Raw genomic sequence first — 25,841 nt, forward strand, 5'->3', positions numbered from 1 at the left:
TCTGTTTTTATCTTCTTTTCGCCCCCCTCTCCTCGCCCCGCCGCCCCCCTTCACTTTCTTTTGGTCCTTGTGTGTGTTTCAGGCCTTCAAGGAAAAGTTACAAACTCCCGAGTTGTTGGTGCCGTGAGGGAGCAGGTGCCCGGAAGGAGGGAGCGATGTAGGAGGTGGCCGGGCTCAGGGAGGTTCGGGGGATCCATGGAGAGGGTGTGGGAATGGCAGGGCTAGGCTGGCCGGCCCTCGCGGGGTGTTCAGGGCAGAGGCTCCGAGCCCTCCCTCCGGAGGGAAGGGGGATTGATCACGGTGTTTAATTTCTATAACAAGAAAAACGACAAAAAAACCCAAAGTGAAGGAGAAAGCCCAGGCCGGCCCCAAGGCAGCTGCCCAAGGATGGAGTTGGAGTAGCCAAGCCCGGCTGGACGCTGGGGCAGGGGTTGGCGCTCGCACACATGAAGAGACTCCCCGAGTGGTTTGGCTTCGCCAGGAGATAAGGCCAGTGGAGCTCCATGTTTTTAAAGGTGGGCCGTGTACGATGAAACCCAACTTTTAAAGTGTAGCAGATTTTAATTTTTATGGCCAAACGACAGCTTGACCCAGTTGTCATCCAATCAAAGGGCATTTTTCTTTTTTGTTGAATGTCTCTTTGTGGCACAACAGCCAACGCAAAAATGATGGCGGCTTACAATGGCGGTACGTCTGCGGCAGCAGCGGGTCACCACCACCACCACCACCACCACCTTCCTCACCTCCCTCCTCCTCACCTGCACCACCACCACCACGCGCAGCACCACCTGCACGCGGGCTCGGCCGTGCACCCGGTGCAGCAGCAGCAGCATGCCTCCTCTGCCGCCGCCGCCGCCGCCGCCGCCGCCGCCATGCTCAACCCGGGCCAGCAGCAGCCCTACTTCCCATCGCCGGCCCCGGGCCAGGCCCCCGGCCCGGCCGCCGCAGCCCCAGCTCAGGTACAGGCTGCAGCAGCCGCTGCGGTCAAAGCGCACCATCATCAGCACTCACAGCACCCACAGCAGCAGCTGGACGTGGAGCCGGACAGACCCATCGGATACGGAGCCTTTGGTGTTGTCTGGTGAGTAGAGGCAAGAACGGAAAGATTCCTCCTTGTCGTTCTTTACCTGGTCATAACTCATCCCTGGTCTTGTCACTGGAGTCAGGGTACCAGAAAGCTGCTTACCACTTCTCCTCCGTTCTTAGAAAGTTGCTTTCCCTGTTTGTGTTCGCAGAAGGAGGCTCGGAGTGGTGAGGAGCCACCTCTGACCAACAGCCCACCCCACTGTTCTACTCTGAGACAAAGCAGCTTGTTTATGCCCTTTCTGTACCTTTAATCAGAACGTGCATCTGTGCAGCTAAGCCGTGCTGCCTAAAATTTCAGGTTAACAGCTGAGTATCAGAATATTCATTTTGACCTGACTTAAGAGTCAGAAATGAAAAGCGTATGAAAATGTCTTCCTTGTGCAGTCACCTGTCAAGATCTTTGTCTCGGCGGCGGTTTGACCCGTGGTGGTGCTGGGTGCTACCAGAAACAGCACAGCTGAACTTTGCTCCCCTCTCAAAAATGGAAATGGGATTTCCTGCCTCGCTGGAGCGCTGCCTCCGGCCCTTTTATCCCCCAGCTGCGATTCAGAGGAGTCTGTCAGCAGAGTGGAATTCCTTCTCGTGCGTTTTGTGACCACCTCAGTGCCATGTATGTAATTACTGCCCTTCAGGAGCACCGACACAAAGCTGGCAGGAGTCTTTTATAGATGTGTGGTTTTGTTTCTAGCTGTTTGTCAGCTGGCCGTGCTCTGAGCTGTCCTTGGCAGCACGAAGGCACGGGGGTGTTCTGGAGAGCAGGCGCCCTGCGCTTCCTGCAGCACGACTGCGAAGTTTGCAGCTGTGTGTGTGTGTGGTGCCCGCGGTGCTGAGCCCCCGCCGTGCCCCGGGAGTTGGGCTGTGGGCACTGCCTGTGCTGCAGCTGCACCGGGGCAGCCTTTCCTCGGCCGGGCCGGGCTGGGCAGGGCTGGGCAGGGCTCAGCAGGAGGGCTCAGCAGGACAGGCCTCGGGAGAGCAAAGCCCTGGTCCCCATGGCACAGCCCTGCCAGCTGCCCACACACAGCCTGCCCAGCGTGGCACTGAGGTGGGGCTCCCCGGGGAGGCTGCAGGACAAGACTCAGGTCAGTGCAGGGGCTGGGCTCGTGTCCCTCCCCTCGGAGCTGGGCAGTTCATCTGACCCGGTGCTCCCGGTCACAGGGGAGCTGTTGTGCAGTCGGTACTGCCGTGCCCTGGCTGTGGTACAGCCTTACAAAGTGGATGCAAAAGAATGAAAACTGTCAAGGAATCTGCTGTAAAAAATTGCCTAAAAATATTTCCATCCGTTTGTATTTTTTTTTTTTATAAAGTCTGGAGTTTTTTAACTTAATTGTTACAGGCTTTGCTTAAATTTGGGTTGTTATGTAAGATGAGACTTTATTACTGTTTAGTACCAGTGTTCTGTTTACCTGTGTGTTTCCCAGGGCTGTATTTTCTCAGTTCTGTTTGCTGAAAAATAAGGTACAGAGAGAGATCTGCTTCTGTAATATTCAGTAGATTGAAAGGTCACGCTTGCATATTTAAATATAATATCATTAAGTGTGCCGAGGGGAAGAAGGAAGTGTAGAGAGAAGGGTCTGACTGGCACCAGGTAGGACAGTGTCATCCCAAGCCCCTGGCCAGGCACCTGCTGCCACCCAACAGGAAGTGCCCCTGGGGGACAGAGCTGCAGAGCAGCAACTACAGCTTTAATTTAAAGTAACAACAGCTTGGAAAAAAAAAAAAACAAAAACAAAAACAAGGGGAGAGGGTGTTTAATAAAAGCAGAAGCTGGGAGCTCAGATCCCTCTGGCAGAGCTGGGGCTGCACTGGCTCACTCATTGGTGCAAGTGAGTTCCTCTTTGCTCACCTGTGTTTAAATTCAGTGGTCACTGCTTGGCTTTTGGCATTTCACGTTAACTTCTGCCAGTGAGTGCAGGCTGACTTTAGGAGTGTGTAAGCAATAATTAGACTGAATTTTAGTTTCGTTCCAAATGCAGAAGAGTGCCCATGTAATTGAATTTTAGCTCTGTGAGATAATGCAGCTGAATGTAAACATCGACTTGGGTATTTATAGTTTGAGGTGACTTGGACACGAGAAGTGTACACTTGGGTCCAAGTGTGACACAGAATTCATAAGGCCTGAGCTACTTTGGAATGAGGGTTCTGTTGTTTGCTGGTATCTCTGAGTGTGTATCGGTGCTAATGGGCAACTTAAAAGTTCCCGTCAGTACTTCTGAGGGAAATGGATGTTATTCCACAGTTGAAGTATTTGCAAAAGTCTTTGGTCTTCTAGTCTGATGTGTCGTTGCAGTGTCTGGAAGGCACAGGTGACCCTGCAGCTCGGTTCCAGGTCAGGGGAGCGATCAGTGAGTGTTGTTGTGCTTCCCGTTACCTCACCGAGGGAGATTTTCTCTTGGCAGTTGAATTAGCATTTGTCATTAGTTCATTTGTCTGCTACTCGATGATGTTTCAGGGGAGCTAATGTGCTGTTGGAGTTTTTCACTCGTGAAGAGCCAAAGCCTGGTGCTTCAGCACTTTCATTATTAACTCCTGCGGGCGGGTGCTGCTGCCGCTGTGTCTGTGCACAGGCCGTGTCCTTGCTCAGCTGGGCACCATTTCCTTGCATATCAGCTGTCCCTGGCATGGCATCTGTGGATTTTCAAGTGAATCTAACCCCAGCTGGCAAAGTAGAAAAGAGTCTCTTGAACAATGGGCCTTGCCCCGCTGTGTTTGTCTGTGCTCTGGGTTCTCCCTGTGCTGTAACGTGGTGCAGAGGTGTGCAGTGAGTGCAGTGCTGAGCTCGGGGTCCTGAGCTGGGCTGGGGGACAGTTGCTGAAGCAGGGACAGGTGTGCAGGGACCTTCCCCCAGGTCCTGCAGGTTTGCCTCACCACACTCTGGTTTGGCAAATTGCCACAAACCAAGTCACGTTCCTGGTTTGCCAAAACCAGAGCAATTTGCTCTTGGAGTATTCCCTGCACACACGTTCCTAAGGTGCTGAAAAAATCTGGATTTTAGTGCCAGTGACAAGCTCTGTCTGCATCCCGTGTTTCAGACTGCAGGGCTGAGTTTGGGAAGTCTCGTGTCTGTTCCAAGAATAAGGAGCTGTCCTTTGGAGAAGTGCTCCCAGTTTTGCTGGGGAGACATGCTGCTGCCATCTGGTGGGATTCCTAAAAAAATGATAATAATGATAATAGAAAAATATCTCTGTGGAAGCTGCGAAGGCTGGTGGGTCTGGAGTGAGGGTAAAGCCTCGGTCCCTCTGCAAGAGGTGCTCCTGCTGTTCCCACGCAGGGTTCCTGGGCCAGGGAAGAGGAACCCAACTTCTGGGCAGGGAGACAGCGAGTTATGACTGTTGTTGCTGATTCAAGCTGGTAACACTGCTGCTGAGATGTTATGGGAATGTCCTGTTGGTTGGGATGTGTCCACTCCCGTGGGACAGGAAACAGTGATCCCCTAAGGTGTGGGGAGGGTTGTATTTGTCTTACATGTGTGTCCTACCTTTAAAAAGTTACTGTTGTTCATCAAAGTCTGGAACTGAGCACTCTGTCTTAATGTCAAATCTGTGTTAAAAGGCATCTCTAAGGTAAAGCTGTTGCAAGTGACAACAGAAAACAGTATCTGAATTTTTTTTTTTTTAAATTCCTAGTTTACCCAGTTTTAAATTGCAGTGGGGTTTTTAATATACTTGCTTCTAATCCTTTTTATTCAGGAAGTCACACAGCAGTACAACGTTTCAAACAGTTTGGCTGTTGATGTTGCAACAGGACATTATGGACAGGCTGCTGTAACATTAAAATTCAGAGATAATTTAGCCTAAATCTGCTGTTCATTCCTGGCCTTCAAAGGCCTGAAAACACTAAAGTCATTGCTCAGTAAAATCCAAAAGACTGTTGCATACAATGGATTGTTGCCTGGACCCTGGAACTATTTTAAGAGGGTTTTATCCCAGCACTGATACTAAGCACAGCAGCAGGAAAGACGTTTCCAGGATAAACCGATAATCTCCTGTTCCTTTAAAGGAACGTGTCCTGCTGAGCAAGGATGCAGTGGGGGTAATGTGTTTGGGACAAAACTGCTAGAATGTACACTGGGGGAAAAAAAGATGTTACGTGTTCAGAAAAGTCTGAATAGTGGCAGGAGAAGTTCCCCTTCTGCTGTCTCAAACTGCTGCGAACCACAACGATGTTTTGCATAGTTAATGCAAATAAAGATGCAAAAACCCAGGCTGGTAAACAAGAAAAGTTTAGCAAAAGCTGAATTATGGGAATGTGTTCTATGAGACCCATTAAGACTTTTGGTGGGAGAGGGTTTTTTCCTAAGTTAAAGCTGTTTGTATCGTGATCTTTTTCCAGTCCCTCAAACCTCACCTGTTAGCAGAAGACAGGAAATGTCCCCCGTTAATTAACATTTAGGTGGGCAGTTGTTTGCTTTAAAGTATTTAATGTGATATTTTGTAACAGCCTAAAGTTACAAAAGTGCTGAAGCTTATCCCGGAACTCTGGTTGTGAGACTGAGCAGAAATGGGGAACTGTGAGCAGGAGGTGGTACCTCCGATGGGTGGGACAGAATATCCACCAGAACTGGATAAAGAGGCTCTGGGAGGAGTAATTCACGCCAAGATCCCTACAAACATTCAAACTAAAGACCAATCAAAGAGCCTTTTGAAGTACTGATGTTACAGCTGGCTAAGTTGCAGCAAAAGTGTGAACCAGGAATATAACTCAGGGTTTTTCTTAGGAGTGGAAAACATCTACTGTTTGATGTGTTGATTTTTGGTGTGGAATTTGCTTTTAGTAATGGGCCACAAAAATGTTTAGAAGTATTAAATAAAATGGACAGGAATAGTTTAAAAAAAATCATTTCAGATTATTTGGGGGAATTTGGCTGTCAGTATTACTGTTGTGTTTAGCACTGCTGGGAACCTTCAGGTAAATATGAAGCTTTCCCATTCAAATGACACATCTGCTTTGTGTACACAGACTGTAACAGAAAATGGGAGCAGAGATTTCCAGCTGGAAAGGATTCCCCCTGGTTGGTTGTTCTAGTCCAGCATGCAAACAGTTCAGTAGGAGCTGTGGTAGGAATGTTGTTCTCACTGCCCACTGCCGTGGCACCGCTCAGCAGCACTGCTCTCACCACTGGCTTTTGGGGGTTTGTGCTGGTTTTGGTGGGGTGGAGTTAATTTTCTTCCTAGGATCTAGTACGGGGCTGTGTTTTGGATTTGTGCTGAAAACAGGGTTCCTAACCCGGAGCTGTTTTCGTTATTGCTGAGACTGCTGGTGCTGTTCTGCTCCTCACCCCACTGTGAGGAGGCTGGGGAGGGGATCCCTCAGGCCCAAGGGATGTTCCAGGCCATGTTCCATCCTGCTCAGTGTGTAAAGCTGGGGAAGAAGGAGGAAGGGGACGTTTGGGGTGGTGGTGTTTGTCTCCCCGTTGCCGTTGTGCAGCTCTGTGGGGCTGAGCTGCTGGCTGGGGTTAAACCACAACAGTTTTCCACTTCTTGTGTTCTACTTCAGTGAGTTGTTCTGTTGTCTTGGGTGTCTGATGCAGACAGACAGTGATTTCATAAGAAAGAGTCTGAGTCGTTTTTATCCAGTTACTTCTTGGAGGAAACCATGAGGATGCCCCAGGCAAAGGAGGCAGCAGTGGCCTTGGGCAGGTTCAGAGCAGAGTGGGGATTGGGTTTCACACTCACCAGCACAATGGAGGGAGCTGCAGGTGATTATCTTGGATCACTATGTCAGTATTTTTTACAGAATTGCTTTATCTAAATTGGTTTCTGACTCTATTTGTGAAGAAATGTAGTAGAACAATGACCTGATTCAGTTTTTTTTAATATGGGAAATTTTACAAAGCTTATATGTTTAAGTTGGGTGGGTGTTTTTTTCAAATTTCCTGAAAAGAAAAATTCTGTTAACATTTAAATGGCTGTTCCCCAAATGGAGTGAATTAAATGAAATGGATATAATAACCCCTTGCACTGAAATTAGATGTTGGGATTAGGTGAAATTCTACCCAAGTTACATATGAGGTTGTTCATTATTGTCTTGTAAGATGATGCAAGAAGGAAAGAATGTGGATAATTTTTTTTTTCCTCAGAGTTGGGCAAGGACCATTTGGGATAAATTAGTTCACTGTAAATTATGCAAGGTCAGCATTTCACAGGTCACTTGAAATGCAAGTCGCTTTGCAGCACCTGCAGACCTTGATGTTGTTTGTATCCACACAGGACTGGGTGCTGATAATCCAGTTAGATCCTGGTAGCATTCGCTGGTTTCTCCTTTTTCCTCTGAATTCTGCAAATGTAACAGCTTGTGACTGGCTCTCAGTCTAATATTGATTTTCCAGAAGACATATTTCAGATGTTCTTTCCCTCCCCCCCCCCATTATCTCTTTGTAGAGGGGGTTTAAGTTGTGGGATTCCCTGATCGAACACGGAGCCCGTGGTGTCTGTGGAGGGCTGGAGGTGTGGTGGGAGGTGTGGTGGGAGGTGTGAGGTGAGGTGTGGTGGGAGGTGTGGTGGGAGGTGTGGTGGGAGGTGCAGCCCAGCCTGGGGATCCCCCCCAGCAGGAGATAAGGCAGGAACAGGGGGGTGTGAGGAGGCTGCTGGATGTGCCTGGGCTGCTTCATTTCTTGGGCTGCTTCATTTCTTGGGGAACAACAGCATTGAAAGAGAAAATAGCTTTGGGCAGGTAAAGCAGAGGAAGCCTCTGGGATATGTTTGTTTTTTGATGACTTGTAATGGTTGTATATGGGTCTCATGTATCTTTAATCCTCCAGAAAGTTCTGCCTTCTGGTCTGGAGTAGGTAACATGCAGCTGTTCCTGTGAGAGAAGCTGGCTCAAAGGTGTGGAGAGCTTGCTTAAGCAGAGTTTCTGTTTGTTAATATAATCAGTAATTGTTTCTAAAAGGTATATTAAAAATCCACAAAGAACTTTAATTTGAGTGCTAGAAAATCCCATAGTAGATGCTGTAAGTTTTGCTGTATGGGGACTCAGAGTAACTGTTGCACCCAGCTTTGTACAAGTAGACCTCTGAGTGAGGTAGGAGATGCTTACATGGAAGTGGCTTGTGACAGGCAGTACAAACATGTGTGGAAAGAACAGAGCCTTCTGGGGTTAATGCATTCATTTATTGGTAATAGTGTTTGACCAAACCCAGCAGAAAACTGCAGGGGGGGGAGCTACAAACAGAGACCAAAACGCTGCTCAAACACCAAACCCACCAGAATAATCTGGACTTCATTTTAGTATTTAAAGCTGCATCTTCTTTTGTTGTGTGAGAGTGATGGATAAATGAAGGCACACTTATATCGTCAGCCCTGATGTGAAACAACTTCCATGGCTACAGCTGGCTCTGGAATATGGCCATGTCTTTAAAAGTGCTTAGTAAGAATTTGAGCTTTAATCTTGAGGGCTGTGGCAGAATCAGTGTGTCCTGGTACTATCATTCTTTAATTTCCTGATGTGGTGGTTGTTTATGAAGGCTTGGAAGCACTTGTGTGTGAGTGGAATTTTTATGCTCTTTATTCTGTTGGATGTAACACCAGAATGGTTATAGCAGAATCATTTTGTAGAACACATCTTCTCTTATTTCTTTAATTGTCTTAGAACATGGTATGATGGTATTTATTGGGGAAAAAAATTAAAAAATCAGGGCTTTCTGTTCAAGAACTCTTAGAGGAAATTTTTGTGGAAAAGTAAAATATACTGGGAACTGTAGGAATCCTTGGACTCTAGAGAGGGATTTTCTTTCCCCCATTCTCTTTCATATGCAAATACATTTTAATAGGTGAAAAAAAATTGCTCCCCAGAGAAACTGATGCAATTTCCTTGTCATTTTGGAATGATGCTATTCCAGATTTTAATCCTAAATCTGTTCCTGGTTCCTGGCAGTTTGTCTCCATGATCTGGGTGCCACCAGGAGGTGCTCTCAGAGTTTTCTTCATTGCGCAACGTGAAAGTGGTGTCAGGACAGAGCCTTTGCTTGATGGCACCAGTAAAGCTGGGCATGGTATTTAACTGGTGGCCAAGTAGTTATTCAGGCTTTGATCTAAATTATTATGTTTTTTCTGAAGAGCACTTGGCCCTCCCTTCTCCCTTGGCAGTGTGCATGGAGTTTGTTACTGCAGATAATGCATATTACTATTTTATTTAATATAAATTCATGTGACTGTTGAAGAATATTTATCTATGAATAGTAAAACTTGTTGCATAAAGGCAGTAACAATTTTCAGCCCTGAGCAATGTTCTTCCCCTGCAGCATTGCTGAGGTCTGTGCTGGCACTCGTGCAGGTGAGGGAGCAGAGTCTGGTGGTGCTCTGGGGTAGGGGGCTTTGCTGCACTGAAAACCGTTTTATTCACCTTTAGCTGTTTTGGTTTCTAATTAATGGGTTACAGTATATTAGAGGAAATACAGAAAAAGCCCATTTTGAAGCCTTTGATTGATGTAGGGCAGTTCTGTGTGGAGTAGAGCTCACAGGTCACTGACTTTGAGCACAAGAGTGTGTCTCTGCCTTTTAACTGAGTACCTGTTTGGCTTCCTCCTGCCTTTGTTTTTAAAGGCCCTTGGAGGCCCATGCAAGACTATTGGAAAGCCCTAAAGAAGAGCTTTTCCCCCCCAAGATTGGACAGTGACAGAACAAAGGCATTGTTCTAAAGGCTGTTTCCATCCAGCAGTACAACTTCTCCTTGGGTGTTTCTGTGAGCTCTCCTTGGCTCCTTTACTTCAGAGCATTGCTTTGGAGTGAGAATTTCTTGCAGAGAGGGTTTTTGGGACAAGGAATAGGATGTATCATTATTCCCAGACTGCTGGCAATCCATCTTCCTTAATTTTATCCATTCCTAGGCTAGTGTTTTTTGGTTAAATGAAGAAGAGAATTTCCTGAATCTCCCAGTGCTTTGTGACTCTCCTGTGTTCTCCATGGTGTGTTTGAAGTCCTTTAGGCCAGACCTCCTTGATGCTGATTTGTAGTTTGTGGGTGTGTTGATGTGCAGGTAGAGGACAGTGGGGTTTAGTGGGTTATGTTTTCCTCTGGTTCAGCATATGGAAATGAAAAAAAAACCCCAACCACCAAACACAGAACCAACCAAGGACTGTTTAAAAAAACCTGCTCAGCCCTTAAAGTGAAATAACCAGAGTGAGTAATAACTAGCATCTACTTTATTTTTATATCTAAATTCAAATTGTCGGGGCAGAGGCTCCCACGTGGTAATTGCTGTTAAAGGGACAGTGTCCTGTGTCGTTACTGCCCTGGCAGTGCTGCTGCACCAGGGAATGTTCATATCATGGACTGCAGCAAAGGAGTGGGAAATGAAGACCTGCTAGAATCCTTTCCAGGTTTAAATCTTAAAGCCATTAAAAGTTGCCATTTATGATTTGCCAGAGTGAGAAGTTTATGTAGCTCCTGACAATTTGTGGAGAGGGAGAGTCTGTGTGTGCTGGGAAATCCTTCTGTGTCAGTGGCTAAAGCAAGACCAGCCCAGATCTCTTGTGCTGCCAGTCTTTGTGCACCACTGTTCTAAAAGAGAATGTCCTACAGCAGCACTGAGAGGCAAAAATAAATTAAAAAAAATCTATTTTACCCTGGGTCACCTGATTTAATTGAAGAGAGTAAGAGTTCAACCTAACAGCTTAACTAAAAGCAGTTTTTAATTATGAAGTGGAAAGCAGCTTTTATTTGTTTTTTCAATTATTATAGATACCTCAAGGTATCAAAGTGCTTTTCTGAACATATTTGCTCATTGATTGCACTTGAAAAATCAGGATTAAGGACTTCCACTGGGCTTTTGCTGGCAGGGCATTGACATCTTCACCCAGGCCCATAAGCTGAGCTGCAGCTTCCCTTCTGCTGAAGGAACAGAGCATTTATATTCTTTAGGTTTGGATTGCTTATTGTTTTCTGAAGCAGTTGAAGAAAAGTAGGTGAATGTTGACAGAATCAGGACCAGCTTTGACCTACTTGTGGCTTTTTCTCTGATCTCTGTCTTGGGCATGTCACCTTATAATTTTTAAACTACTGTTTATTCATCTGAAACTTCATCTGAAACATTGAGAACTGACAGGTGTTTGGTAATTTGAATATTAAATGTATATATCATCACTCCCACAGTTGTTCCCAAGGAGATTTTGTCACCTATCATATGACCCTGTAAAGGGAATCCTTCTGTAATCATTTTTATTTCATCCTGAACTATTGTTTAAACTTTGGGTTTGAAGTGTTTTAGAGCCATTAATGTCATTTGCCTGGAATTTCACCCATGGCAGTGATTCCATCTGTTATCACAAGGTTTTTGGCAGACTCGGAATAGAGAAGCATATATTAGGATTTTCAGGTCAGTTCATGGAGATCACGGAATCCAGCTGTGGAATGAGGGGGTCAGAGAGGAGCCCTGCAGGTCAGACCTCAGCATTTCTCTGGGTGGAATAGTGAGACCAAGTCAGTGGCGTTGTAGGATGTCAGTGGGTTTGGCTTATAACAATTCAGGTTGGGTTTTGTTGGGTTTTTTTTGGGAGGGAAGAGGGAGAAACTTTCCTTGAAGATCTCGTAGTGTTTTAAAGAGGTCTCTGAGATGGCCCATTGTGGGTGAGTTTTAAAGGAGAGGAAAGGGCCGAGGAGCCCTGAGCTTGTGCTGCCTCCCCGAGTGCTCCAGGGCTGCTCCAGCGCCTCGCTCGGGTCCCCTGGCCCTGGCACCACCATAAAACAGAGTTGGGTTGTTTACCTGAAGGTGTAAACGTGCAGATTTTACACTATTTCGGGTGTTTGAGTAGTAACCAAACGACCTCCCATGGAAATCCATTGGTTACACGTTCTGCTCCTACAGACACGGAGGGATTTTAAACCTGCTCTCAGCAGGCTGGTCACTCAGGGGTGCTGTTCACCCTCACTTCAGGGTGTCACTCTGATGTCCTCCTACTTCTGAAACTGCCTTTTGAGAAGGAGTGGTTGTGGCTCCCGTGTAATTGAGACTGTCAAGGAAATAGGTGGAATTTTTACAGCGCCGTGAGATTTGATGGTGTGTGACAGGATTGTTCACTGGTCCGTGGCAGTGGGGAACTGGTGTGTCTTTAAACTCCCTGGGAATAAAGAGAAGCCTGATTTTGTAAAAATTTTTTTACCTCTTCTTTGTGATGTTGTGGGTCTTTCTTAAATCCTGAGATAAAAAGCACTTCTTTCATGTTCCAAAAGTAACCCTAAAGCATCTTGTAGACTTTTGGGCTGTAGAGGTTACAAATTTATTTATTTCACACCTATGTTTTGACTTGTCCATTCTGTTCCACTGTAATTCAGAGAACAAATGACTGGGCAGGGTTGATCACATAGAAATCTTTCCATAGAAAAAAAAAAGTGAGGGAGTTGAGACATCTCTAGTTAGTGTTTACTTTGGCCATTGGGAGGTGTTGGGGTTGGGAATTACAGTATCTGATAGGCTTAATGTGTATTTTAAATAATATTTTAAAGTTCTGTGATTCTAATATCCGCTCCTGTGCAAGACAGATAAATGAAATACTGTTGTCTAAAGTAATTCCTGGCAAAGGGGATGGAAGACAGAGTGTCAGTTATGAAGCATTCTGAGTTGCAATTCTGTGTTCTGTATTATTGCATTTAACAGAATAAAGAATGGGCAGGATAAATTGAAACTTTAAAGGTCAGTGAATAAGATTTGCCTCTTCCAGGTAAAAATCTTGATGAATGTTCCTAGATTTATCATCACTACAGATTTTGGAGAGATGAATATGAATAGCAGTAATTCATGAAATTAAAAGGTACTATGGGCCTCAAACATATATACATATATATTTGTACATGTACATATACAGATGTATCAAAGTCCTGAGGCTTGGTCCTGAACCAGCAGATACAACTGCTGCCCTTGGTGGGAGCAGGGAGCACTGAAGTGTGATTACTTGGAAGTGCTGATTTTCTGTGTGCTGGGAAGTGGCCAAAGGGATTGTGTGAGCAAGGAATGGCTGAAGTAGGACAGGTTTCACTGGGGGAGGAGTGTGAGGGATCCACTGCCAGGGGGGCTGAGCTGCTCCACGGGGGTTATTGTGGGGCTTCACTGCAGCCAAGGGGCAAAAAGAGGTTCAGTCCCTGTGTTTTGTGGGGTTTTGTGTCCATGTCCCCCCAGGCCGGGGAGGGGGTGGTGGGAGGATGAGGGGGGAGGGAAAGCTGCTGGTGGAACCTCAGGGGCTGGAGGTGGTTCCTGCAGGAAACGAGGTGACTGTGGAGAGGATGTGACCAGAGACCTTATTAACCTACTTTGCTCTGGAGGTGCAGAAATACTCCAGGAACTGTGCCAAGGCCTGGAGGCTTGTTGGACGTGGAGAAGAAGGTTTCTCATTTGGGTTTCTCTTGGTTTGCTGGTGGGAATGGGAATAGAGGTCAGGGAATAGGGGCAGGAATGTGCATGTAACTGTGGTATACGCTTTAAAAATGAAGAAGAAAGAAGTACAAAAATACATGGAGCTTTATGTGTTTATTGGGCATGTTATTTATTTATGAACATTGCAGACCTTACAGAGCTATGCCATTAACTGAAAAAAAGAGAATTGTTTTCATGGAATTAAAAAATGTATCTGAATAAATGCCATATGTAGTGTAGTAACCTACTGTAGCTGTGGTTCATAAAGGCAGTTGAGAAGTGAATAAAAAGGTCTCAAGCATAGCCAGAAAATTTTGTGTAAATGGTGAAATAAACTTGAATTAGAAAGCAGGTTCAATTTTAAGCTTCCATGAAGGAAGACAAATTAAACATTTTAAAAGATATTAACCATAACAGTATCCCTCTAATTTTCTCTCCTTTCTTTTAAGTAAGATACTCTGAATCACTTTTTGTTCAAGGAGACAGATTTCTTGCAGTAATCAGTTTTTCTTTTAGCTCTGATTTGTAAAGAATAAGTGATAATGGTGCACATGCTGGAGGGTGTGATTAGACCCGACATTAAAAGGCTTTTTTAGGACATGGATGGTTGGAAAAGGAGCTCTGGAGAGGTCTGGTTTGGCAGCTGAGCAGGAGTGGATGAAGCATACCTTTGAAGTGTGCTGGGGAAAACAAGGTGCTTAACCCTTTCCCATAAAATACCTTTTAGTGGAAATGGAATCTGGATGTTTTCTTCGGTCTCCATGAGAGTTCTCCATGAGATCTGTGAGCTTATATTCAGGCAGCTCTTTCCCTGGACAGATCCTGTACCTCTAAAAAGCCCAGCCCTCGAGAGCATGTGTTAGAAAGACTTGAATATTTGGAGTAACTTACAGGTTTTTTGAAGTGCTTTTGGGTATTTTTTGATTACTTTACAGTATTCCATGGAGTGTGTTGAGAAAACTTAATGAAATGCTGAGAATGCACATTGGTAGTAGTTAATTAAATTGCCTTTTTTGGTAATCTTCTTAAGTAACATATTTTCTGTTCAGTGTCTTTGCAACACACACGAACTGTTCGAACACAAATTCCTGCATGCAAAACCTACTTTACTTGCCTAAATATTAAGAAAATATTTAGCAGGTGGAATATATTTTTATAGATTCCAGATGTCTAAAAGCTTAAGAAGTTTTTACTTTTGTCTGTGAACACCTTCACCCAACTTTTATCAATCCATATCAGTTTGCCAGTGACTTCTTGTGTGTTTAATATCGAGTGGTCAGTTGTGGGTCAGAGTGCTGGAGCTGGAGCCCACCTCCTGCAGCTGATCCCCAGGGGTGGGTGAAATGGGGGAGATGATCTGTTGAGCTCTCCCCTCTGTCCCTACACTCTGTGTCACCCCAACTCGACTTGGCTGTCTGTGCCTCAAAGTTAAATCCAAGTGAAATCAAAGTTTTGCTCAGTAGTATCTCTTCAGCTCTCTTTTTCAGTTTGCTTTCATATCGTATCTCTCAAAATAAAGATTTTTTTTTTTTTTTTTTTTTTACCCACTGTTAATATTTCATTTTAGGATCTTTGAAGTATTGCCAGCTGGAGGCTGCTGCAGAGCAGTAGTGACCTGAAAATCATTAACAGCACATCCAGTGCTTAAATAGCTTGAAAAATAACAGCTGTTCTTTTTGATAATGTCTTCTAACAATGAAACCTTATTTTCCCGTGCTTGTGTGCTAAAAATTCTGCTGTCAATACCAACTCTGCCCCAGTGGTTCATACTCTTCTATGGTGCAGCTACTGGGGCTTTTTGTAGGCAGTGGTTTGATGCAGTGGTTTGGAATTGTTTTGAAGTCCCCAGCCTGCTGGTGTGAATAGGTGGTTACTCTTTGTCCATGCCAGTGTTTGTGTTACATGTGCCTCGTGGGCCCGGAATAGCTCCCTGGGGGAAGCAGATATTTAATGTAGCTCACAGGGAAGATAAGAAGAAATATCCCTAAAGTTGTGTCTCTGGCCACTGGGTGGGTGCAGGATCCACCTTTGGTCAGTGCTGTTCCTCACTCTGGTGGGGAGTCATCCTTGGATTTGGTGTTCATCCTTGGATTTGGTGTTATCCTTGGATCCAGTGTGCTTCTCTGACTCCTGCTTCTCCTTCAGCATCCATGATGCTGTGAAAGTCTGAGCTCTTATTCCCGTTTTTATTCTTCCTTAGTGGGGAAAGGCCTTGTGCTGTAAGTTTAGAGCAGCTTTTCAGAGAGCAATAAAGTGAAGAGGCCTGGGCACTACTTTGCTGTAATATTTTCCTCCTTTTAATAACGTATCTGTGGGTGGCTTTTCCTTTAAAAGTTACAGTTGAAGTGACTATGAATATCTCCCTTAAACGGGATTGTATCAGCTTTTGCATCTCTCAGACAATGTGTGTACAGCCAGAGGGTAAAACCCATTATAATGCCAGGCTAATTGCATGAGTGTGTGTGCTAAAACTGTTGTTGAGAGAAATCCAACCAAAACAAAGGCCTTGCTCCCTCCTGATGATCCAGCTCTGGTCACTGCTGGAGGGGAGCCCAGGTCAGCTCCCTGCCAGGACAGGGCACGGTGGGCTCTGGCACAGGGTGGGCTCTGGCACAGGGTGGGCTCTGACACACGGTGGGCTCTGGCACACAGCACTCTCTGGCTGGGCACAGGGAGGGAAGCCTGGAGTGACATTCCCAAGTCAGGGTCCTCAGATCAGGACACTGGTTGTGTACAGGGAGGCTCCACTTTGAGCTGGTTCTCTGCATTCACTGCTGGGGTGAGGCACCTCTAGAGAAGCAGTTCATGTGTTATCTAAGAGCCCTTGAAAAGAGATTAATTCCACCTCTCCCTCTCCTTATTCACTCTGCAGAGCTGGTGGGGCTGACAGATCCTCTTTGACATATGCTTAGGCTGCCATTGTTCCTGAACAAGCATCTGTCTGTCCTCCCTTTGTCTCAGGGCCTTGTTCCCTGCTCCCTGTGTCCCTGTGCCAGCACAGCTGTTTGCAGGCTGGAGCTGGCAGCAGCCATTCCCCAGGTCAGGGAGCCACACTTGGAGCTTTGGGCTGGAAAACTGACAGCCTGCTGAAGTTGGACAAAACCATTTAGCATTTGAATAATTTAACTTCCATTAGGAATTGTCACAGAGCCTTAAAATGTGTTTTATGTGTGCTGGTGAACAGTGGTGGGTCACAAACCAGTGTGGGATGGTTCCAGATGGACTGTCCAGTCTGTGATCTGACACAGTGCTGCTGTTAATAGGCAAGGTCATTGGAGAGTCTGGAACATCACCTTTGTCCTGTCTCAGTGGTGTGTGAGTCTCTATAATAGCAAACTGGTAAAGCAGCTGCTTTCCTTTGCTTAAAAATTCAGTCTATGTGTTTTTTTCCTTCAGTAAGAAATGCACTGTTAAATGTGTATACATAATCTCTTTTATTTTCTTAATGATTTCACACTTACATGCTCACTTTCCTCAGCTCTGCCTCTGCTACCCAATAGTCCACTAAGTGTTGTAGATCAGTTTTTGTCATGTTTTGGTAGGGCTCAGTGCCTGGCAGTGATTCTACAGAGAATAAGGTTCTGGGTGTCATGGCCTATTCCGTGTGCAAATTTTACGTACCCAACCAAGCATTTCCCAGATAAGACATTTGATAACTGCACACCCTTTCCGTGCCTTTCTGCTTTAGTCTTGGGAGTCTTTTGGGTTTGTGAATGTTCCTAAGATTTTTAATGTCATCCCATATTTTGAGATGTGCCAAGCTGTGATTGCAGTACCGTGTACTGAAGAAATGCTGTGTTGGTGTCACATGCCCTTGAGTATGAGCTGCGTTATTTGTTTAGAAGTGGTGTGTCAAACATACCTGGGTGAGCAGCTGAAATGCTGGTGGGACCAGGGCGGTTACATATCTCAGAGTAAGGCTTTCTGGAAAAGCCTGGGTGATTAAGAGTCAAGCAACTGAGGAAAAAAGTTCACTGACTAATAAGAAAAACTTGCAGAGTAATCCTGTTAAATCCCCCTCCTTCTGGTAAGTCCTGATGTAAGTTTATAGGTGTTATATGTGAAGTCAGGCTCGCTCCCCCTGTAGAACAAACTCTCTCAGCAGTTTCCCACACCGCCCCTGAGAACATTCTTTCATTATCTCGCTCCTGTGTAATAATTGCACGGAGCAGTCACAAACTTGTTTTTCTACCAGTTGAAACTACAGAACAATGTGTATGCCTTGACCTGGATTCGGGGAGAGAAAAAGTCACTGTTGGCGAAGTCTCCACCTTGAAAATTTGCCATCAGCAGGGCAGAGAGTTGCTAAAGGCTTATAATGCGTGATTGAAACGCCTGAATGCCTGCAAGGATTCTTTGAGATAAGGATTGTCTTTGAAAACATTTTAACTAGAGGTCTGGGTTGTGTCATTAATCCCTTCTATAGTCCTATTACTTTTTAAAATTGTATTATTTCTGGCACGATTAGCCTGCAATGTAAGTAGAAGCTGCAGGTTTTGTAAAGCATCTTTTTTCTTGGTATGTTTCATGTCAGACTATTTTATAAACAAGACATGTATATGTATATTATGTATAATCAGCAAAACAAGAGGTTTCTGATGGCAGAAGAGAGGCCCTTCTGCACAGGGCACCCAGCTGCAGTTCAAGGGGTGCCTTGGCAGGACCCAGGGCCTGCTCTGCTGCTGTGCTTGTGACCTGCTCCCCAGAACCCTCCGTGTGGCCCTTTGCCCCAGCCCTGTGCTGGCCCAGCTCTGTCACCTCGAGGGATGGGGGGCTCTGAGGGGGCTTTGGGGTGACTCCACCCGTGGTGTTTGGTGCCGGATCTGCCAGCTCCGGGTCTCTGTTCTTTGTCACTCCTAAAGGCATGGTGACAGCTGAACTGTCAGCCTTCCTGTTCCCCCACACTTCAAATTCTATTTATTAACTTACTTTTTGCCCCATATCTATATATAATTTTTGCTAAGTTATTTTTGGTTCAAATCTTGGTCTCTGATCTCCTTATCCCCAGCTACAGTTGGTGCTTAATAAGCAAACCCTTTGAGCCTTCAGTAGTATCTTGAAAGCCCAGCCTGTGCTAAGTGATGGAGAACTCCTGCCTGCTGGGCCCTTTGCTGTGGGATTCACCCGGGCTGGAATGTCCTCACAAAGCAGAGGAGGGAATTGAAATGTGTTCTTCTGAGAGCAGCAGTAAGTAAAGCTGCCTTTCTAGCTGTTCTCTCAATTAGCTCCTAGGAGATTTTCCTGCTTTTCTAGTTTCTCTTGGGGATGTGTGACCCGATAGCATATTGCTATAAATAATGATTTTGCTAGTATCAAAGTAAGTACTGTACACAAACACAAAGCAACATTTTCAGCATCTTTTTTTGGATGCTGTAAATACCAGGTTTTCAAACAAGCTATTTTCTTTCTTCCTTTCTCGTTTCTGTTCTTTGGAATTCAGGCCTGACAGTTCTGATCTTCAGAACTTGGGCTGTTAGTTTTGTGCTGCCCCTTGAAGTGAAATCTCTGGTGAATGGTACAAAGCTCCCAAGGCAGGGAGGTGAGGGGCAGGGTGACATTGCTGCAGCTACTGGGGGAAGGAGCAGAGGAATTTCTTCCCAGCTGGATACTGCAGGTGAGCATCACTTGTCTGTAGAAGTGGGTTATTTAAAAGAAAAAGAGAAATTGGCCTTAAATGCAAATGCCCCAGCAACCCTGTTTAACTGCTTCCTCTATGGGAGACTACCCCAGGGCACCAGGAAAAATGAATTGGTACAGATGGAAGCATTTGGAAAAGCAGAGAACAGCCACAGCAGGCCTGGTGTGCACAGCTGAGGGGAACTTCAACAGCTCTGCAACACGTTCAGCAATTTTTGAGTCTCAAAAAGGGTCCCACAACTAGAAAAAAGGAGCATCGGTAAATCTGTGGTAGTTCTCAACATAGATCAGACTTTTGTGTCATTTGATTACAGACCAACTGTTTTATCAAACCTTTCCCTGTCCCTGATGAGGCAGCAGGACAGCTCTGTCCGTGGGAGGAGCGTGAGAGCCCACGGGACACCGATCCCTGATTATGTTCTGACTGAACAGAATTTAGTATTCCCAGATAAATGTCTAAACTAAACTAAAGAGCTCTGGTACTTGGAGGTAAAAAGCGCTGACAGTTTTCTTAAGTGAGGCTCAGCATCAGGAAAATCTGAGAAATTGGGGAATCTGAGCTCAAAATCTTTGACACTGTGCCTTCAGTCAGAGAGGAGAAGAAGATGGATATCCATTCATATTTTTGGGGGTAGTGGTTGGAAGAATTTTCAGGCATGCAGCAATTACTTTCCTATACATACAAGCTCTCTGAGATAATGTTTATTTTAAAATGTTTTCCTTTGTAAAACATTTTGATAAAGGAATTAGGAAGGGGGTTAGACAAAGTTCAGGCTAATACCAATAGGAAAAACAAATTATGCAGATTGTATTACTGTTAGTGTGTACTTAGCATTGATGTGAGAACTTTAATTAAGGCAACTGTGAATTGCCTCATGGCTCTCTGCATAGCAGAGATGAACTTACTTGACTGTAGATGGTCAACTTCCACATCCCAAGATTTAGTTTCAGTCTGAACTGGTTTTGGTAAAAGCTGACTGTTGATTCTGGTGTTTTATGCAACCACCATCATTCTGTAGCAGAATGGCTGCAGAAAATGAGTCCACCAAAAATCCCATTTTAGGTATTGTTTTGAAATGACCTCCACTTCAAACTTCCTGGTTTTCATTTGTTTATGGGAACTCCTGAGATGACTTTCTGTGAATTGGATTCAGGCTTTTAACTTTGAATATATTACTTTTGCAGTCTTGCCCCACTGCTATTCTATTCACGTTTCCCTCGGTTTGGACAGTGGCAGAGGAGTACTTGTAAAATAAAAAATAAATAATAATTAAAAAAAAAAAAGGAGGTCTTGTAAAATAATGTATTAAGTTTCGGACCTTGTCTGGAAATGCAGCATAAAATAAATGCTGAAGAGTTTGAGTGTCATGTTACTATAGCCAAGATGGTCCTTCAGCTCTTGTGACTGTGCTGTCAAATAGAACGTGCTGGGGTTCTGCCTGGGCATTACCAGTCCTTTATGAGGAAGTGTCATGTTGTCAAAGGCCTTGGGCCTCACACCTGTGTGATACCTCAGTGTGTGATCACTGGGATCCTCTCCTGGAATTCTGCCCATCCAGGAATATCCTCCTGGCAGCAGCTGTGTGTGTGTGGTCAGCAACAGTATGACAGCTCCAATGGGAAAGAGAGTAAATCAGTGCCATCTGCAGTGTCTTCAGGGAGGAGCTTTATGAATGAAATTTTACACCTTTGGTTTTGGAGCAAATGTATCTATTTAATGATATCTGTTTAATTCCCAGGACTCAGCAGCTTTTACCTTGACTTTAGGAGGTTAGAGGTTTGGTGTCTTGCTGCCCTTTTTTTTTTCCCTTTAAAGCTGGTGAAACTTGGTGGGGGCCAGAAATGCTGCCTCCTAAAGAGAAAATGCCACTAATTAGCTGATCAGTGGTGCCTGACCTTGTGAGCCGTGGGAGCTCTGAGCTCCTGCTGGGTTCACATTGATGTGAATTTATGAGCCACTGCCTGGCCTGGCCCCTGTGTGTGTGTGTCCTTCAGACTCTGCCTCTGCTGGACCCTAAAGCCACAGGCCAGCCCAGAATGTGCTAAATGGTGCTGAATAATACCCTGGTTTTGCAGGTGTGTTCCCGAGGTCCCTGTGCCCTCTGGTGCAGTCCCTGTGTGGGGTGAGGGACGTTTCAGTGTGGCCTGTGGGAGTGCAGAGCTGTGTGAGCAGAGGCAAAGGTCCTGGAGAACACAGGGAATAGGAGACCTTTTCAGATTCCTGTTAGCCATTTCCCACCATACAAATAGTCTGACACCACCTTTCCCAAGTCCCCTCTGCCCCTTGATTAAAACACAAATGTTAATATTTAACAGGTTACAGGTGTCTGGACGAGGTGTTGGGCCTGAGCTGGTTTGTGGTTTGGAATCAGGTGTGGCACTTGGAGCTGAGGTGAACAGTTGAACACTCCAGTCTCATTTTTTACTTAGATATTTAAGACAACACGGATGTGAGACAGAAGAAACCACCTCCACTGTAGAAGAATTGCATGAGAGAGAGAAAAGCCAGGAGCTTTTTGAGGACAGTGTAATCACTGGGATACACAGCTGGGTGTAGATTCTTCTGTGGGTTCAGCATTGCACTGAGATTAAAGTTATTTTGGTCATCCCAGTAAAAATATGCATATACTTTGTTCTGTAGTGAGGTTTGAGAAGCTCACCTTAAAAACTGGGATTGGGAATTGAGGCACCATAATCTCCTTGCTCTAGTTTTATGGTTCTCATTATAAAATTCTATTTTCAGAATCTAATTATTTTAAATTAAAATACTTGCCATGTGCAAAGCACCTTATAATTTCTGAGCTACTATACTTGCATCCCATAAGTTCTGTGGGAGAAAGACCGGTGTTACACCTGTTTTACATGTGTGAAAACATAGATACCATGTGCTGTTGCTTCTCCAGATGTGAGGTGATTTGGTGATAACTACTCTTACACTTGCCAATGTTCTGTCAGAATGGGATTGTTACATGTTTTTCCCTCGTAGGAGGGGAAGAATAAAGCAATGGACACTGGTGTGTGTGAGTGTGACCACTGGAGAGCCCCTGAGGTGGCTCTGACCAAGGAGGGATCCCAGTGGTGGCACACAGGCTCCAGGGACAGTGCTTAATGCCCTTGGATTAATGCTTTCTTCTCTAGACTTGCCTTCACCCTGTTTTGACTCCCCGTCTGAGCTGAGAATGACAAGAACTCTAAAATATTCTTTTCTTATTTAGAAAAATTGTCTGGCAGGAGTATGTGATGTTCTAAATCTTTTATTCTGTAGGTCAGTAACAGATCCACGGGATGGAAAGAGAGTTGCACTCAAAAAGATGCCCAACGTCTTCCAAAATTTGGTCTCTTGCAAAAGGGTCTTCCGGGAGTTGAAGATGTTGTGTTTTTTTAAGCATGACAATGTAAGTAAATTCAAAGTAATTTTGAAATCTTTGATAAAACCTGAATGTAAACTGTAACTGAAATGTGTTTTCTTTTAAGTTGAAGAGTATCTAAAATGCTTTAAGAGCTCTCGAATTTTACAGTTATCAGCTTTTCTGGAAACTCAGATATTACTGTTACTATAAAAATGAAATTAAAAAGAATCTAAGGATATTCATAATTGCCCTCCCAAAATGTTTGCAAATGGACAGTGAATACAATTCTGCCCAATCTTATTTCAGGCCTTAGATAACAGTCAGGCTGCCCAGAGCTGTGCCAGCTGGGCACACTTTCGGTGCTGAGCTTTTTTATACTCCATCACCCTGTGCCCTGTGTTGGAGTTAATTGCTCTCTCATACCTGGTGAGACAGAATGTTAGTCTGTTTGTGGGGCAGAATAAAGCCAAGTCATGTAAGAAAGGTGCAGTCTGACTGTCTTTTTGAAAGGGATTTATTTTGTTTGACTGGAGTAGGCCTTGACCTTGTGTGGTGTTTCCTAGGTGCTCTCTGCCCTCGACATCCTCCAGCCTCCACACATTGACTATTTTGAAGAAATGTATCCTAAATTTAAAAATAGAGCATCTTATCGAGGTATGTGTGATTTTCAGTGGCTTAGAAACTGCCAGGGGTCGGTGGAACCTCTGGAGTGGAACTGCAACACCCCTGAGCCTGTACCTGAACAGGTTTGTGTGAAGAGGTGAACCTCTACAGTGCAGAACTCTGAGTTATTGTTGATGTTGGAGGTGAAATGGTGCAGGGCTGAACCCAAAGCTTTGACTCTGGAGGAGCCAGTCCGTGCAGGGACTGTGGGATTTACAGCAGCTCCTGCTGCTCCCAGTGGGGATTCCCCCCAAAAGTTTTTTTGAGAACGATATCCATTAATTAACCTCCTCTCAGTTATTGGTACCTTAAAATACTTTGTGGTGTTTTCAGAGAGCCCCACCTCCCCAGGCTTTGGAACCAGGACTTTTCAGAGAGGTTTCAGGCCCAGCAGGGCTGTGGCTCTCCTGGGTCAGCCCCTGCCCTGGCCAAGGAAAGCTTTCCCAGAGCTGTTTGTGCTGTGTGACGTGTCCCTGTGCACATGGCCCTGCTGCCTGTGGGGAACTGTATTCCAACACTGAATTTGGGTAAAAAGCTTGACACGGGAATGTCACGTTTTGGTTTGGTTTTTTTCCTTTTTCAAACTTTGGGCTGTTTTCTATTTCTGGGGTTGGGAATTTCTGCTTTCTAAAATATTGAAAAGCGAGTGCTTGAGCTGGGTGGGCTCTGACTCTGGTGGGAAGAGAAGTTCTCTCCTACTCCTGTGGTTAGATTTGGGCATGTTGGTTTTAATTACTTGTGGGTCTTACCTCCTTTTTTGTATGACCTACTTTAAAATTAATGGGTGGGAAACTGTCATTATTTTTAGATAACCTGAACTTGTGAAATATGGTTTGATCTATTTATATAATACCTTGAATTGATTGGTGAAGAAAGTAGGTATAATGAACCTGATGATTTTAACCAAAGTACAGCATGATTTACTGGTGGAGAAACACATCAATTGGTTGAAAGTATTGCTGTGCTGTACAGGGGCTTTTTCATATGAATTTAGATAAAGCTTTTAAATTTTTCTTTGATATTTCTTTCACATGAAGAGCACATAAGTAGTGTTCAAAACATGGAGTTTGGTTATGTGCACTAGTTCAATGCCCTCATTTAGAACAAGTCATATGAGTTATAAATCAGATCTAGGTTAAGGATTACTCCTTCCGTGTAATTGTACAATCAAGAATATTTAACTGGGATAAGCTTATTTTTGTGAGCTTAGCTACTGCCAGGTTTGAATATAAAAGCAAAATGTTAGTTTCCTTCACGGCTAACTGATTTTAAGTCATTCCGACTAGTATTTTGTGGGACTGTCCTTTTTTATATTAGGTTTGATTTCTCAACTCTGATGTTGGTAATAGAAGACTATTTGCTTTGTGCAGTCTTCTTTCTCCTTTCTTCTGAAATAGTTGCACTAAGTGTACTAATGAGCCCTGAATTCCTTAAAAGAATGAATCAATAGGTGTTTTGATTTACAGCACATTTTTAATTGCCTGCTTACTGTAGTATAAGGAGAACTTGAGGCTGGTTTGAAGGAGATCAGGTAAACATGTTCCATGTTTGAGGATGCAGCTGTAAAAACTTCCTTTGTTGATCCACCAGAAGAGTTCCTGAAGGTGTGATGGGGACATTCCATTTCTGCAGCACGATATATTGAACAGTGATAAAAGTGTAAAGAGCTGGAGTTGGTACTATGGGATTTCCTTTGTTCTTTCTAAGGAGTTGTAGTGTCCTTTCTGGGGCAAAAAAAAATATAATAAAAGAATGACTAAAATGATATGAATGATGTGTTGCAAATGAGCTGGTAGAGTTCCTTTAAATTATTCAGCGTCTCACAGGTACCAGCAGGAATTGCAAAGTGTGTTTTTTAAAGAGAACTAATTATAAAACCGACTTAAAACTTTAATGATAAAGTAAAAGATTTCTTAGGAAACTGGTGATGAATAAAGGAAGTTTAATCTAGTGAAATTTTTGTTTTAGAGTGAAAATTCTTTGCAAACTCTTAGTTTGAGATATTGAGATTTTAGATTGAAAATATTTGTGAGCATTTAGAATCTTACAGGGTATTGATATTTTTGCCAATGTCACCTAGGGCAAAAATGAATACATAAGGGACCATATTTTATTCTGTGTGTCTGTCTTGAGAAAATACATGAAAAAGTGATTATTAGTGAATTTTAGGGTTTTCATGTTCATTTTTAAGTTTGTCATTAAGCTGAAGTTCAGGGCTTGTCCCTGCAATCATCAGTTTGCCTTGGTAGAGCAGGAGTGTAATCCCTGGTATCCAAGCCTGGCCAGTATTTTGGTTCTGTCATCCACCTGTTTCCCAGGTGCACAGACCAGCTGAGCAGGGTTGGTTTGTGAGGCTGTGGGACTGAGTTCTGAGGTGTGCAGAGTGGAACAAAGAAGGGTCCAAGCCATGCAGAGAGCACCCCATCACCGAGGGCACTTCATCCCTTTCCAGAATGGTTCTGTGGCTTTATAAAATTTACCAACTCAGCAGGTCCCAGCCAGCAGAGCAGGTGAAGTCCTTTTGTGCCGCGCATTTGCTTTGACAATTACCCTGAAGCAAACCTGTACATTTGTAGTTCTAATTTTATGCAGCCACTTAACTAATTCCTGCTGTCAGGAGCAATCTTTCCCTGGCAGTGACACCCGTGTGTCCCAGCTCCAGGGGCCGCCCCAGCGCCGGTGTTGGGTGGGTGGGCTGAGCTCAGGTCCCTGTGGGAGCAGGGGCTGGAGCCCCACCAGGGTGGGTGTTTTTTGCTGCAGCAG

At 44.6% G+C, this 25,841-nt stretch overlaps 1 protein-coding gene across 4 annotated transcripts in view; it reads left to right on the top strand.

Annotated features, from left to right (window-relative positions):
* The window catches only part of NLK (nemo like kinase), a 37,983-nt gene that overhangs the window by 865 nt on the left and 11,277 nt on the right, over positions 1-25,841 (top strand). Inside the window, exons 1-4 of one of the 4 annotated variants that reach the window (XM_027660432.1) lie at positions 7-515; positions 655-1,081; positions 22,331-22,460; positions 22,979-23,034. In XM_027660432.1, the coding sequence (XP_027516233.1) occupies positions 666-1,081; positions 22,331-22,460; positions 22,979-23,034 (602 nt within the window). In that variant the 5' untranslated portion in view covers positions 7-515; positions 655-665. Of the gene's footprint in view, positions 1-6; positions 1,082-22,330; positions 22,461-22,978; positions 23,035-25,841 lie in introns of those variants that run through there. The other 3 variants (XM_027660430.1, XM_027660429.1, XM_027660431.1) reach the window with 3 other exon arrangements.

Source organism: Corapipo altera, unplaced genomic scaffold (assembly GCF_003945725.1).
Source record: "Corapipo altera isolate COAL_440 unplaced genomic scaffold, ASM394572v1 271, whole genome shotgun sequence".
NCBI classification, from domain to species: Eukaryota; Metazoa; Chordata; class Aves; order Passeriformes; family Pipridae; genus Corapipo; species Corapipo altera.